Source organism: Choloepus didactylus, chromosome 14 (genome assembly GCF_015220235.1).
Source record: "Choloepus didactylus isolate mChoDid1 chromosome 14, mChoDid1.pri, whole genome shotgun sequence".
In the NCBI taxonomy this organism is placed as follows: Eukaryota; Metazoa; Chordata; class Mammalia; order Pilosa; family Megalonychidae; genus Choloepus; species Choloepus didactylus.
The window spans coordinates 55341885-55358096 of NC_051320.1; the positions used below are offsets into that span (position 1 = coordinate 55341885).

Genomic DNA, 16212 nt, shown 5'->3' on the forward strand with positions numbered 1-16212 from the left:
CAGATCCTGGAAAGACTCTGCCAGAAGCCCTTGACTACTGCACAGTTTGGCTGCAGACAGTACCTGGAGAAATAGACAGCAAAAGTGGTATTCCACCTTCCCTTGTAATGCTACAAATTAAAGACTTTCTTAATGGACCAGGTAAGAAAGTAAAAATTCAAGCCTGTGAACATTCTTTTAATATGACTATATTAACATATAAGTAGAATCTATTAGATAGTAATCTTGATATTGCTTGCCAGAAGTGAACAGTTCATTTGTTTTCCAGAGGTATACTCCTTTCAGGTTGTCCATTCTAGAGATCAAAGGCAAATGGAGATATGCACTAAAAATTACCTTTAGTCTGACAAAAACCAGTTATTAATTAAAGAATAGTAGATGCCAAAGACCCGAGATTTATTTCCACTTTTTCTATTAACAATTAACTGTATCACCTTAGGGAGTCATCTAAACTCCTGTGCCTCCATATCCTGTAAAATTAAGAGAATGGGATAGATGGACAAATGGATGGATAAGATACATGTGCATACATAAGATAGTGTACATAGAATATATCGATAGATACAGGTATTTCAAATGTTTAGCAAATGATTGTTGTGATAAAGGTACAACTTTATGATGATACCATGAACTGATTGTGCACTGTGGATGAATGTATGGTATGTGAATATAACTATAAAATTATAGGAAAAAATATATATAGGAGTAAAAGTGTTGGAGAAAACATGGTGAGAGGGATGTGCCTATCTACTGTTGATGAGCAGGTAGAATGGTGTAGCCTTTCTGAAGGTCAGTGTGATGGTTCCACAAAAAGTTAAGTATGTGGGGGCCATAAGGTCCTGCAACCTCATCATGGGGTATGTCATTTGAAGATCTGAGAGCAGAGACATGAATGGACATTTGCAAACTGGTGTTCATGGAGGCAGCAATCAAGATTTTCAATGGGTGGAGGTGACCTGAGGAACAGAATGGTGAACTGTGGCATATGCATACAATGGAGTATTGAGCAACTACGAGAAGGAGTGACTCTGTGAGACACACACCGAGGTGAATGGATCCTGTACACGGTATTTGAGTGAGGTACGCCAGAAATAAAGGCAGGCACTATAATGCCTCACCAATATGGACGTAGCCTAGCGTGGACTTGATTATTATAATGGTCCCTAGATTGTAAGGTCTTACAGCAGTCAACTCTATTCCTGAATTGTAATGCCTGTCTCTAAACTTTGAGATACTGATCCCTTAGTGTATGACATGATTGGTCTCTGGAACAATGCGTATCTCTGAGACACCTGAAACTCGGAGCTAGAACTTTGGCAGATATGAATGTCAGTATTAGTGCATACAGCAGCTGTTAAAAAAAAGCTGAAAAAGAGCCCAGACTTCAATTAGTGATATGAATGAAGCAGATCTGGTTAAGACTAGAGCAAACTGGGCCAAAGAGTAAAGGTTGAAACTAACTGTGTTTTAAAAATTCAACTTCCATGTGAGACCAAGGGAAGAGATGTCTATTTGGTGCAGGATCTATATTTTCTAAACAGTGTAACTCTACAGTCGGTTTGTTCAAACACCAAGATTGCATGGAGCTTTGAATAGGAAGTGAGATATTGTGGGTTGGTATAGGTTAGAGTGAAATAGTGACACATCCCAAAGTAATTTGGGCAGAGAATAAAAAATATATTTACAGCCCGCTCCTCCTGCCCCCCCCTCCCCAAGGAGCTGGGGGAAGGTGCAGAAATGTTGGACTTCCTCACCTGGACTGGTGTTGATGTTGTCACAAACATTGGGACTGGTGGTTTGATGTGCTGAGCCCTCTGTCATGGGACTTGCCGTTGTGTGGTTTGTTACTGCAAAGGAGAGGCTAAAATTGCATATAATTGTGCCTAAGAGTCTCCCCCTGAGTACCTCTTTGTTGCTCAGATGTGGCCCTCTCTCTCTCTAACTGAGCCTCGGCAGGTGAACTCACTGCCCTCCCCGCTACGTGGGACCCAACTCCCAGGGGTGTAAATCTCCCTGGCAGCACAGGATATGACTCCCGGAGATGAATCTGGACCCAGCATCATGGTACTGAGAATATCTTCTTGACCAAACGGGGGATGCAAAATGATACGAAATACTTTCAGTGGCTGAGAGATTTCAAGTGGAGTCTAGAGGTCACTCTGGTGGACATTCTTATGCACTATATAGATAATATTTTCTAGGTTTTAATGAATTGGAATAGCTAGAAGTAAATACCTGAAACTACCAAACTCCAACCCAATAGTCTGGACTCCTGAAGACGACTGTATAATAATGTAGATTACAAGGGGTGACGTTGTGATTGTGAAGGCCTTGCAGATCACACTCTAGTCTAGTATATGGATGAATGTGTAGAAAAGCGGGGACAAAAACTAAATGACAAACAGAGTGGGATGGGGGGGATGGTTTGGGTGTTCTTTTTTTACTTTTATTTCTTATTCTTATTCTGATTCTTTCTGATGTAAGGAAAATGTTAAGATATAGATTGTGGTGATGAATGCATAACTATATGATCGTACTGTGAACAGTTGATTGTATACCATGGATGATTGTGTGGTATGTGAATATATTTCAATAAAACTTAATTAAAAAAAAAATGCTTAGCAAAGCGCATGAGACATAGTAAGCTCTCAATTTTAGATAGATAAAAGCAGTTATCAGAATGTTTTGCATGCTTATTATGTCCCCAGGCACTAAGTGGTTTATGTAATCATAAATAACCAAGGAGAATTATTCCTATTTTATGAAAAACAATATAGTTTATGGATTTATTTAATGGATAAGCAAGCTAAAATTTAGAAAAATAAAGTAAGTTGCCCAAGTTCATAGCTGCAGAGGAGACATTCAAACCCCGGCCTTTATGACTTCAAAGACTTAACTCTTAACCTATGCACTATACCAACTTCAGCATAATTAGAAACTTTTCTTCTCTGTCCTCCTCCTCCACCCTCTTTTTGTTTTTTTTTTTTTACACCTCTTTATCTTTTTCTTCCTTCTCATGTTCCTTGTCTTCTCTTTATTCTATTATTCTTCCCTCACCCCAATGAGGTCTTAGCTATTTATTTAACAGAAATTGCTACATTTCAGTTTTCTGTTTTGTTATTTTATACTTACAGTGCTTCAGAGCATATGAGCCATCAAAGGAAAATTAATTTATTCATTAAGAATTTAAAACAATGATGTTACAGTCTCTTAAGTTCTCTAGCAATTCTCTGCAAGGCATGAATTTTGATGAATGAAAAATACCCATGTGTAGACCTTGTTGAGTTGGGCTGAGGCATGCGGATTCACTTAGGGTCCACAATTACGGGTGGCATGCGGATTCACTTAGGGTCCACAATTACGGGTGGAGAAGAAGGCCATGATGTCTGGAGTTAAACAGAGCCTGGAACCATACACTGAGTCCTTTCACCAGGGCCCAGTTCTTCTTAAACATGTTTCCCAAGTGCTGTGATTTAAAAGGTGTAATATGTGAATAAGTCTTTCTAGTCTTGATAAATATCTAGACATGGTTTTAAAGGCTTAAAGGAAAGCAAGAAGCTGATGATGAAGGATAAGAAAGTCATTAGAGCTGGAGAGAAGGCTTTGGGATAATGGATAGATTTTGAAGAGTGTGGGTCCTAGTGTTTATTAGTGAGTGTAAAGTTCTATATTACATTGAGTCCACACCATTGGCAATTATAGGAAAAAAAAAAAAAACATTTTATGTACTGCTAAGAAGAAAAGAAAAATGTACTATTTAAACTATGATATATTACTTTTTATTACATCAATTGCAGAACACATCCTGATTTCAGAGTTGTTCACAGGTGGAAAGATGGGCATGGTAGAGTAGATGAAATAGGGTAAAAACACATGGTTATATAGTTCATGGAGCAGAGACAAGGAGACTTGAGTTTACACCGTAATTTCTCATTTTTAGTTGCAGGTTTCTTTTGTTCTTAGGCAAAATCCTTCACTCACTTTGGCTAGAATATTCTCTTGTAGTTTACATTTTATTGAACTACATTTGTTTGTAAAAGGTCTGGAATCTACAAGTCAATGGTAAATTGTATACTATATTTTCAGAGCAACCAAATTAGTTGAATTTTAGGAGAAATACCTACGAATGGATGAAAAATTATAGTTTTACAATTCCAGCATATAATGTGACAGTATAGTACTGTGATTTTAAACATAGCTTTACTTTCGTATTTCTTGTACTTTTCAAAATTAAAATTAGATATATGCTATTTCTAATTTTGTGTCCATTTAATAACAGTGATAACCTATTTGAAAATTTGATGTTTTAAGTACATGAATAGAAATAGTTATTTTACAGCGGTGCCTCTCAACCTTGAGTCTGCCTTTGAACACCTCTGAGGAGCTTGGTAAAATGCAAATGGTGATTTAGTAGTTCTAGAAGGTAGCACCTGAAATTCTGCATTTCTAACAAGTTCCTAGATGAAGTAGATGCTATTAATCTAGGGAATACACTTTTTGTAGCACGAGTTTATACAGCTAATATATGTGGGAAAATGTATGTGTATATGTGTGATATTTTTTAAAGACCATCAGATCCAGTTGTTGAGGACCAAACTGCATATTATTTTGGGGTATAGGAGAGAGAAATGTACAAAGAAAGATAAGTGGTTTTTTTTAAATGGTGCCTTTTATTATAAAAAATCAAATATAACATCCATTGAATGGTTTAAGTTCTTCAAAGTATAAAACATTTTAACCAAGTGTACTTTTCTTTCATAAATTATCTGAGGGAAGATTTGTTTGAATGATATATCAGCTTTGTGGACTCCTGCTAAAATACTAATGGAAATGCCTCAAAACTCTCCAGCATTTACTATCTTAGACAGAAATTGTCTTACCGTAAACAATTTGTCATTTAAAGTAGATAAGTAGATGTTATTCCATGGAATAATTATATTCTCTTACCACATAGCAAGCCAGATTGTCATTCTATATTAACTTAGAGATCAAAAAGCTATAGCAAGTAGCAAGACTTGAAAACCACTAATTAAATGGTAATAAGAGAACACGTTAGTGCATTTCTTGCCATATGAATGTATCATTTTATAGAGTTTGGCAACTCAAGAAAATTTTATTTTTTCCAGATTTTAGGTCATAGGATACCAAAAGGAGTATCATTTATCCTGAGACAAGGGGAACAAATTTTTGCTTTGTAATATTCCCCAATACCATTCCCTTCCCTTCTATTATTTTTTTTTGCAACGTTATCATTAAAAACCTTGTTACCATTAGTTTTTAAATCTGTGTGCAATCTATATAAGCATCATTCCAAAAGGACACATTTTGTTACATCTCTAAAGTATAATATTTCCGTTTAATCTTTTCTTGCTCTTGAATAAAAGTTTTACAATAGCAAAAAAGTTATGACCCTGAAAGGTAAAGGAAATACTGATTTAAACTACTTAACCTTAAGTTTTCTTCAAAAAGGTTTGAATTTAACAACTTTTGAATTCAGCTTTTCTGATTTGTTTTTCGGGGATTATTTTTTATATAAACAAGATTATACAAATGGTGCTCTTTAACATTTGATTTTGGAAGAATAATTCAAAGTTCATGAGTATTCCGTTATTTCTTCTGTTCACTTACTAGTTCTTTAGAGCAAATGGCAGGTCCCAACTTCTACATCAAAAAACCTCTTCAAAGCCCTAACAACCCCCACCTCCTTCCTTCAGAGGCTACAATTGTACCCATTAGCAAGGTCAGTGGCTTGGAGAAACCTGGAAAACAGCAGCTACCAGAAACCCACTAGAATAATATCCCTAGCAGGTGATAGATTAGTTGGAACAAATTGGAACCATTGCAGTTCAGCAATCCTGGTTTCTTTCAAGCTGTTTTTAAAATGTCGTCATTTTAATACACAATCTAAGCCACGCGGAACAGTCCACAGCAGGTTAATTTGAATCATATGATGTGTCACTGCCCTCAGCTGACATGAGCTCCATTCCATGTGTGAAGCCATAATAAATCCATTCCCTACCAAGGAAAATTCCCTGTGAGAAGGTGAACTAATCCAGGCCTCACACTGGCATGCTAGCGCTCCATAATTGAAAGCAGAGCCACCTGTTCCCAGCACAGTTAGCCTATAGAGAAAAAATTAGCATTAGATCAGATATTTCTTTTACTGAAAAATCATTCATAGTTCTTGCAAATTCAAATTCAGCTGTGAACTCTTTGGTGTGACATCATACAGAAATGTAGAAATGTGCCCACTTGATCCCATTTTAAAAGTTTTGTTAACCATGGGATTTCTTGACTTTCAAATGGGAAATTTTTTTTTTTTTTTTTTTTAATTTATTGAGAGCTGACACATCGGAAGAACTGGTAAAGGTGCAGATTTTTCTAATTAACTCAGTGTCATTTGCAAAAACATTTGCACTCCTTGGTAGTTTGTTGTTGTTGTTGTTGTTATTCATTCTTTTGCAGAAAAATTTTTGAACCACTATCACTATAGCCATGAAATGACATTTAAATTATGACAAAGAAAAAAATGTGCCAAATTGGGAGAACATTCTCGTTTGTCTTGTTCAAAATTAATAATTTTAATGGCAGAGTCATCATATAACTTAAGTAATGTTGTTATATAAAAAACAAAATTAGGAATGTGATTTCATTTTTTTTTTTTTTTTTAGTTTAATATACATAGTGTCTATGGTTGAAACACCTAGCCACTGAGGTATTTTTCTCTTAATAAAATCACTCCTTTTGTTTCTCTCTGTTTAATCTGCTCATTAATTTACCTATGTAGTTTTCAGTTTTTTTACATCTCATTCTGGCTTTAGAATTCATTCATCTCTAGCTTTAATTGATTTTTGTTTTAAAAACTTATTTAACTTTTAATTGGTTGTAATCCCATTTTGACTACTGTTTTCTGCTTATGTTTTATGGATTAATTTACTGTGTTATAGATTACAGTGATTTTAATTTCTATTTTTAAAAAAATCCTAAACATTCTAGATGATCCCATTTCCACAGACCTTTTTTATTTGAATGAAAATGTCTACTAATCCATATAAAATAGTACTTTCAAAGACTTCTGAGGTACAGTAACATACCATTCAAATCTTTATATTTATATGACTATGAAGTAGAAATTTTAAGTTATTTACCCCCAAATATGTATATTTATAAAATGTTTTTTTTTACTTTTCTTGGTTTTGAACTTTGCTTTTATGTTCTGTTAATACTGAATGCATTACTCAGTGGGGATTAATTCAGACCTATCATGAAGGAGACTGATTCAGGGAGATTAAGATAGCTGAAAAAGATGACTCAAATGGCCTCTTTTACCAGGAATTGGCATTTCCCGGAGTAGAAAATGAAAGATAAGTGATAAGATTTTTAAATGTAATAAGATTCAAAACTAAAGAAAATATTTTAAGTTAATTTTAATTAATTCATTTATTTCTCTTAATGTCGCCCTAGTCTTTAACCCTTAGCTCCTTTTCTCTTTCCAGGAGTAGGACCAAGGCTCATACGCTAATCACTAGAGCCCTGTCTCTATCTTAATTCATTTTTACAGTCATACTTGCAGGCTATCTTCTATGTTTAAGAAATGTAAACTAGTTAATAAAACTGTAAGAATCTTGACTTTTACATTTCCTGAGTTATGGGTTTCAATTTACAATGTCAGCATTATATTATCATAGTTTATTTTCCCTATGATTTATTAAAATGAAACAGTAAACTTGATGTCAGAGTGTCATATAGGAAATGGACCAAGAATTTTAAATGCAGGATATTCTTTCATTATTTCAACCTTAGATTTTTCAACTATAATTTGCATTTTAGGAAGAGATTAGACAAATGGGAGATGTTTAACAAACTGGTTTTTTAATAAGCTTTTTAATTTTAGAATTGTTATAGATTTACAGAAAAATTGTCAATTTAGGACAGAGGGTTCCCGTGTACCCCATGCCTAGTTTCTCCTATTGTTGACATGTAATATTAGTATGTTACATTTGTCACAACTAATGAACCAATGTAGATATATTATAATTAAAGTTCATACTTTCTTCATATAACAACCTGATTTTAATGCCAAAATTTCCACCATAGAATCAGTAAGCCATATTAATTACTTCCCAGTACTGTAGAGTGTAAGAAATCCAAATCTTTGAAGATCTGGCTGATGTAGTGCCTCCTGGAGACTATACCTTCCAGCCACTTGGCTAAGTAGTAGGACCCAACGAGTCACAGAATCTGGTTGTGGGGATGGCAGAGTAGTAAGAGGTAAGAGGCACAAGGTCTCATTCAGGGAAGTGAGTGGAGTGTTAGTTTAGATTCTCTGTTTGATATGATTTTGTCAAAATTATTTCCTCTACAAAAGAGGATGAGGCTAATTGGGGAGTATTTGTCTAGGAACCTGGAATGGGCTAAGGTGAAGGGGAAAAAAACCTAGTATCTAACTCCTCCAAACTCCAGCTTTCCAATTTTCTGCTTGCATACAGCTCCTCTTCCTACTACTCTATTACTTCCTACTACTACTCTATTACTAGGGAGGAATAGGAAGGCCCTATTCCTTCCTAAAGACACAGTCTAGAACTTCTGTCCTTACCGCCTTACACAGATCATAGCCTCAGTCCTTTCCTTTATGTTAGCGACTCCCAAAAGCCTAGCTCTAGTTTTGACTTATTACCCAACTCCAGGACTATTTCTCCATCTGCCTAGTAGATATGTTTAGTTATTTAAAATTCAACTTGTTCACATTACATTAAATCATTTTCCTCCCCTCTCCTAGCTTAGCCCTTCCCCTTATATAGTCAGTCTTCAAGGGATAGCAACATAATTCCTGTCATGTCTGCTCACAATCTGATTATCATTTTTGGTTCATCCTTCTTTTTATTCCAAGTCTATTAGTTTTGCTGTTCTGCTTTTAAATGTTTTCCATTATGCCTATTACCTCCCAGGTGTAGGCTTATGTCCTGATTACAAGAACTTCCTCCATCTGCTTACTAGTTTCCCTAACTTCAGATTCTCTTTGTACTGTCTCCTTTGCCATTGCTAGATATGGTTTACCATGCCAAAGTCTATGAATCTTGACCACCCACCTCCCACAGGATGTGACTCCTTCAGGCTGAAACTCTCAACCTTCAAAGCTCTCCATAATCTGGTGTCATTTGGACAATCCAAGTTTAGCTGCCACTAAGCATGTGATCCTAAGTAAGCTCATTTTTCCTCTTTGAATCTCAATATTTTCTTCTATAATATCCCTTCAACTTCTGAAATGATGGCTGTAATCCCCAGTGGAACTCTTTTCTTCATTTATTTTCACAACAAATATTTATGAGCACTTACATTATTAAGCATTGGAAATACAGTGGTGAACAAAAGATAGTCCCTTCTCTCAAATACATAGTCTATTAGAAAAAGCAGAATTTCATCATTGAATAATCCCATGAAATAATATATAATTATAAGCTAATGTAAGTGTCATGAACTGCTATGAAGTCATAAAAGAGTGAAGATGTAGGAAAGGCTTCTTTGAGTAACTGGTAATTGAGTTGTGTTCCACAAGACGAAGAGAAGAGACAGGAAGGGGAAGGTGAATTTTTGGCAAACTGGGTACAGAAGACCTGGTGGGGACAGGGATCATGGCACATTGAAGGAACTGAAAACAGGACAGTGAAGGACAAAGAGTGAGTGAACAGTTGTATATGAAGTGAGAGTGTACATAGAGGCAGAGGCCAAGCCTTGCTGGGTCTTTTTAGCCATGTTAAAGGATTTTAGGATTTTATCTTAAGACAATGAGAAACCACTGAAGAATTTTAAGCTGGGCATACATATGCATGTGTGTGTGTGGTGCTATGATTATATTTGCATTTTGAAAAGGTGACTGGTTGCAGGGTGGAGAATACATAAGAGGGGCTAGAGTACATTCTGGGGACCAATTAGGAGACTATTGCAATTGTGCTGAGGAGAGAGAATGATGAGTTGGATCAGGGGATGGTGGTAGAAAAAGCAAGAAGTGAAAAGTTTGATAGATATTGGGGAAGCAAAATCCACAGACTATGGTACAGGTTATGGAGATTAAGGGATAAGGAGATATAAGCATGACTTCCAGGTTTCTGACTGGTTGAACTGGGTGAATGGTAACCCTGTTTACCAGGATGAGAAATGCTTGAAGAGCACCTTGCTGTTTTTGTTTTATTTTTTATTTATGAGGGTTGGGAGAGATCATAAGTTTTGACTTGGATAAGTTGAATTGTACATGTTGAATTTGTGGCAGTTGTACATATATAGCTCACAGGAGAGACCAGGACTAGTGACATAGGATTGGATGTTTTGGAGTCTTTGGCATATAGATGTTAATTGAAGCCACAGGTATGGATGAGATTGCTTAGGAAAGAAAGTAGAGAGAAAGTAGAGTAAAGAGCCTGTGGCTTCATCTTGAAGTCCAATCAGAAGGAAGAGTCTGGAAAGGAAACTGAGAGCTAAGAGAAAAATTGGGGGAGTATAATTTCAAAGAAGCCAAGGAAAAGGCATGTTTCAAAAAGGAAGAGGTAATTGACAATGTCAAATAATGCTTCAGGGTCCAGTAAGATGAGAAATGAAAAATATCTAATAGAATTATAGACATTGTGACTGTGACAAGTGTTTTCCTCTTTTGGATTAACCTGGTAGACACTAGTCTAGATTGCATTGTGGAGTAGAGAATGAGCAGAAGGTAAAGAAATGGAAGCAGAGGGTATAAATAACTCCCCCAAGTTTAGCTGTGCAGAGGAAGAATAAGAATGAGGGAAGTATATGAAGAAGCATTTGGGATCAGGGTTTTGGGTTTTGTGTATATGTGATAAAGAGACCTGAGTCATCTCATGTTTAAATGTCAGTAAGAAGGATCCAGCTGAGAGAAGAGTCAAATAAACTAGAGAGAAGATAAAAGTGGGTTCCTGAGAAGAAGGGAAGGGAAAGGATCCAAGGCACATGTAAAAGGATGGATTTTAGTTGAGAGGAGCCTCCTATTTTACACAACAAATTAAGGAAAGGAAGGAGAATGGTGGCATATGCAGATAGTTTTTCAGTTTTCAGAAATCGAAGGAAATTTAATGGATTTATTCTTGTCACCTACCGAAGTTGAAGAGGGATGGGAGGAATTTGATGGTTTGGAGGCAAATGGAGGAGGTTGGAATCTTCTTCTAATTTGAGTTTCCCCTCATATGCCATACTCATTCTCATCTCTGTGCTTTTTTAAACTTATTATGATGGAAGTTTTCAGGCATATAAAAGTAGACTGAATTGTAAAATTAACTTCCTGCCTAAACAGCTGTCAGCTTATAGCCAATATAGTTTCTTGTATACCCCTAACCACTTCCCCATCTCCTGTATTTATTTTGAAGCAAATCCCATGCATCATATTATTTCATCTGTAATATTCCAATATATATCTCTAAAAAATAAGGACTTTTAACAACATAACCATGATTCCATTATCAAACCTAAAAACAAAAGATTCCACAAGATCATCAAATATCCAATGAGTGTTCAAATTTCAAATTTTCTCATAAATATCATGTTTGTGGGAATGTGGGTGTTTGTGAATATGTGTATATACTTTTAAGTTTGTTTGTTTGAATTAGAAGCCAGATAAGGTGCACTCATTGCTACAAATTGATGACCTTCATATCTCTTTTATTCAATAAAACTTAATGCAATTTATATGTTGAAGGAACCAGATAATTTATCCTGTAGCATTTACCACAGTGTGGATTTTGTCTGTTCCTGTCTTCTGTATTTCTTATATACAAATTGCTAGTTGGCTTGATCTGATTTAGGTATATTTATTTTGATTTATCAAGACTTTTGTCAGAAGTGTTGTATTCTTCCATCAGGAAGTATATAGTGTCTGAAAGTCTCTTTTATGAGGTTAGCTACCATTGATGCTCGTTTCCTACATTCACTGGAGATTGCAAAACAGTAATATTCTAATTCTGGCATTGTTTTTTCATATATTAGCAGGAACACGTCTATAAAGAAAAACTTACTTGTTTTAGTTTCCTAGGGTTCCGAAGCAACTACCATGAAATGGGTTGGGTTAAACAATGGGAATTATCTGCTTACAGTTTTGAGGCTAAAAAGAAATGCAAATCAAGGGATCATCAAAGCGATGTCTTCTTCCCAAAGACTGTGGCGTTCTGGGGCTTAGTTTGTCACATGGTGGCCTCTCCTGGCCTCTCTGTTCTCTTCCAATTTTAACTAATTTCAGCTTCTTACTTCCTGTGGCTTTATCTGTCTGTCTGAATTTCACTCCACTCATAAAGGACTCCAGTAATAGGATTAAGACACATCCTGATGGATGTGGGTCCCACTGTAACTGAAGTGCCTCATCAAAAGGTCCTACTTAAAATGGGTTCACACCCATGTTAATGGATTAAATTTAAGAACATGTTTTTCTGGAGTACGTACAGCTCCAAACCACCACATTACCCTCTTCTATTTGGTTATTCAGTGGTATTGTTCACCCAAGAAAGTCAGTAAAATGCTTGATTCTTTCACTCATCTCCCATTTTCACAAATGAGCTGGTTCTCTAGTATTTTCCAATGGTGATTTATTAGTTCTTGGTGTTTGGTATTATTCTGCATTCATGCATTCATTATTTTTAATGATGCTCAAATTGTCTCATCAATGGTAATAGGGACCTCTGCAAATTGGCCTCTCTCTGTTTTTAATCTTGCTGTTCCCTGAGTCTATAATCCTTATTTCCTTTTTCTTTGCCCACCCAAATTCTGTGCTACCCTTAGATTTAGCCTAAGCCCCATTTCCTCAAGTAATTTTTTCTCTTTCATTTCAGTTCACACTGATCTTGGTCACTTTTTTTTTTTTTTTTAATTTAAGCAGCTTAGAAATACTGTCTTCACTAAACTTGTCTCAAAACAACATTTGGCTGTTCCCAAAAGTTAACCACAATTGAGAGGAGCCAAAAACAAACAAAAAAAACCCAGAGAATAGGCACCCCCAAAATTGCCAAAATTATTGGAGCAATGCGATGTATGTAGCCCCCCCGGTGACTACTTAGAGGGGGAGAAGCTCATTTAGATGAATTCAGTTGAATACATCCATTCTCAAAAACCAGTAAAATTACTCTATAATTAGACTTTTCTCTTGTGATTTTGAGGAGACAATGTAATAAAAAATGTGACCACATGGCCATAAAAATATGTGCATGAGTAATGTTGCTGATAAGGATGACACTCACATTCCAGTGATAAAAACTATGAACTGCTGCTGGCTGACCCAGGGCAGGGACATGTGTTAGTCCAATCTATGAGCCTCCTCACCAGCACATGGAGCAGCACATACCCAGTTCCACATTGCCTGCCATTGTTAATTGAAGCACTCTTGTCTGCCACCACTAAGGGCTTTATATTTCACCTCTTAAAGGCAAACACGTTGATCTCATTGTCGTGGGCTGCTTTCCAGCATTTCTTGCTTTTGCACCATGAATACTCAGTCTTCACTGTCCTGTCATCAGGAATACCTTTACTTGGACACCGTAACAAAAATCTGAATTTGAATTGCTGAATAAGAGAAAAATATATACTGTGATTTACAAATTTTTTTTTAAACTTTCTTATTTGGTTTATTATCATTGATAAAGTCCAGCTTGATTACAGATGTTAGTTCTGTGTTTTGGCATTTACTTCACTAAGGTGGGAAGAATACCATCATTCCTGTTCCTGCACATAGCCACCTATGCACTGACTGTGTTCCAGCAAGTCTTGCTTGTCTAAAAACTTTGTCTCTTGCAAATGGTATTCAAAAGGAAAAAACACTTAACAAAGAAGTTTTCTTTCATAAATGTTATGATTTGGTTATAACAAGCCATACTGAATCCATTGGGTTACATTTCAAAATACATCATAAATGTAAGTAATATGATGACTAATGGGTCAAGTAAAGTTGGAACATTTTAAATGAGAAAATATTTGGAACCATTTGCAGGAAACTTTTCCAGTTGATTTTTGGTCCCCCATAAGGTGTTCATTAACATAAACTTAGGGAATTACCTCTGGGGCTTGAATTCCCTCTCTGATTTCATTGCAATAAGATTCTTCTCCTTTCACTAGTAAGTCATCTCCTAGGGTGATGGGAGAATAAAATAAGTGTAATTTATTTGTATTTGTCTAATCTCCTTTTAACTCAATAGTCATTCCATCATTCTGTTTCCTGGTAGCTGCTCAGAAAGTTTTGAAGGGTAATTAGAATCTAATAATTGACAGGCATGGGTTTACTCAGTAACTTAAAGATCCAGAATGTGTTCTGGGAATGGTGAGAAATTAGATATGGCAGAAAAGTAGATGACTCAGCTGGGAGATTCTGTATTACTGCATATTCCTAAAATCTAAACTTTGAAAATAATCCATTTATTAAAGTTCAATGAGGATTATGAAAAAATTCTAAACTCTTAAACATAAGAATCTGATAATAATTGGAATAAAATCCACATTAACAATCTCTGACTGGTTCTTTATCCAGTCATATTTCCAGTTCTTTTAAAACATTTTTGTATATAGCTGCCACTGTGTCTCTTCAAATAAAACTTTTCTAGTCCATGTCCTTAATGTTTTTATCAATTTTTACAAAGTATAAAGAATACCCGATAAAGTGTATTGCTCAATTTTTATTTTTTATGTTAAAAATGCCAAACTTTCTTGTTGCATAATTCTTCCCATTTATAAAAGTAATCTTCCTGTCATCATGACACTGAAAATATTTGAAATGAAGGCACTAATTTTCTACCGAAGAAGTGCCTGGCTAGTTCCAGGATGTCAAAGTCTTGAGACACTGGGTCATAAAAATAGCAGTGCAAATTTGTTGAATTATCAGATGTGACAATGACTTCATGATTTTAGTTGAGAGATTCACACATGTTGAGGTATTTATTCATCAGTACAGGGTGCTATTTCATTTGTGGTGCATCTCATTTTAGGGCTTCCTTACTGCCTCTTGGTGGACCTGATATGGAGAAATATCTGGTATTTCAGTATAGCCTCATTTCAGCCCTGTTCTTTGAGTTCTTGGTCTGTAGTATTTTGGACTCCCCAAATGGATCTGTTTACACCTAGAACAGGATGTGTTTGCAAGGAATGTGGCTTTCCCTGTAGGAGCAATGGGGAGGAGGTACTCAGTGGCCCACCGGATGGCACCATGAACAGATGTTGTAATGTATGGAAACAAACCTGAAAAAAAATACTTGAAAGATGAATTATTTAAACATTTGAGATATTAATTTGTTTCTTTTTATGATTTAACATATCACGTGTCTTGTGCTACACATCTGTGCTGATTTGGATCTGGTATATACCCCATAAAAGGCTGTGTTCTTTTAATCCAATCTTGTGGGGCAGACTTATTGTGAGTGGGACCTTTTGATTAGATTGTTTCCATGGAGATGTGACCCCACCCATTCCAGGTGGATCAGAACCCTGGAGAGGAAGGACTGCAGACATCATCATGTCCCTTCCTATGTGACAGAGGAACCCTGGATGCCATCGGCCTTTCCTCAGAGAAGATATATTGATGCCTTAATTTGGACGTTTTCATGGCCTTAGAACTGTAAATTTGTGAACTAATAAGCCCCATTGTAAAAGCCAGTTCATTTCTGGTATATTGCATTTTGGCAGCTTTAGCAAACTGGAATATCACTCTAGTAGATTTTGAACTTTCTAAAAACTTATCAGCTGCCTCTCAGCGACTGAAAGATTGCATTTGTAATTGTAGCCTGAAGATCATCCAAAGAACTGGATGTTATTGCATACATGATAGTTTTGAAATGACTCCACAGGAGTCTAATGGAGATAGTTCACATGACCCAGGTGTCCAAATAAGAGGGCCTCCTCTTAACAATCCACTGATTTGAGAAAGGGTCAACCAGAAACTGTCACCTGAAAAAATAAACATTAAAAATTTACTGTTCACAATTCACAAAACAAAATAAATATATACGAAATTTAATTAAACTTTCAAATTATGTTTTTTGTAATTGGGTAGATTTATACTTCTGAAGTTAATAAAGTTTAAAACTACACCAAAACTTTGGAGACAAAATAAAGGAAAGAGAACCCCAGCTATTGCTTCAAATTTTCTTGTTCCTAAAATTTGTTGTGTCCTGGTTAATCATTATATATGAACTAGTGATCTAATAGATATTCATGACTCTTAGAAGGTAGAACAAG

The 16212-nt window shown here is 35.8% G+C and overlaps 1 protein-coding gene across 7 annotated transcripts in view; it reads left to right on the top strand.

Annotated features, from left to right (window-relative positions):
* The window catches only part of VPS13B (vacuolar protein sorting 13 homolog B), a 1017676-nt gene that overhangs the window by 787368 nt on the left and 214096 nt on the right, over nt 1-16212 (top strand). For all 7 annotated transcript variants that reach the window (XM_037803400.1, XM_037803396.1, XM_037803398.1 and 4 more), the window contains one exon: nt 4-141. In XM_037803400.1, coding sequence (XP_037659328.1) covers nt 4-141 — 138 coding nt within the window. The remainder of the gene's footprint in view (nt 1-3; nt 142-16212) is intronic.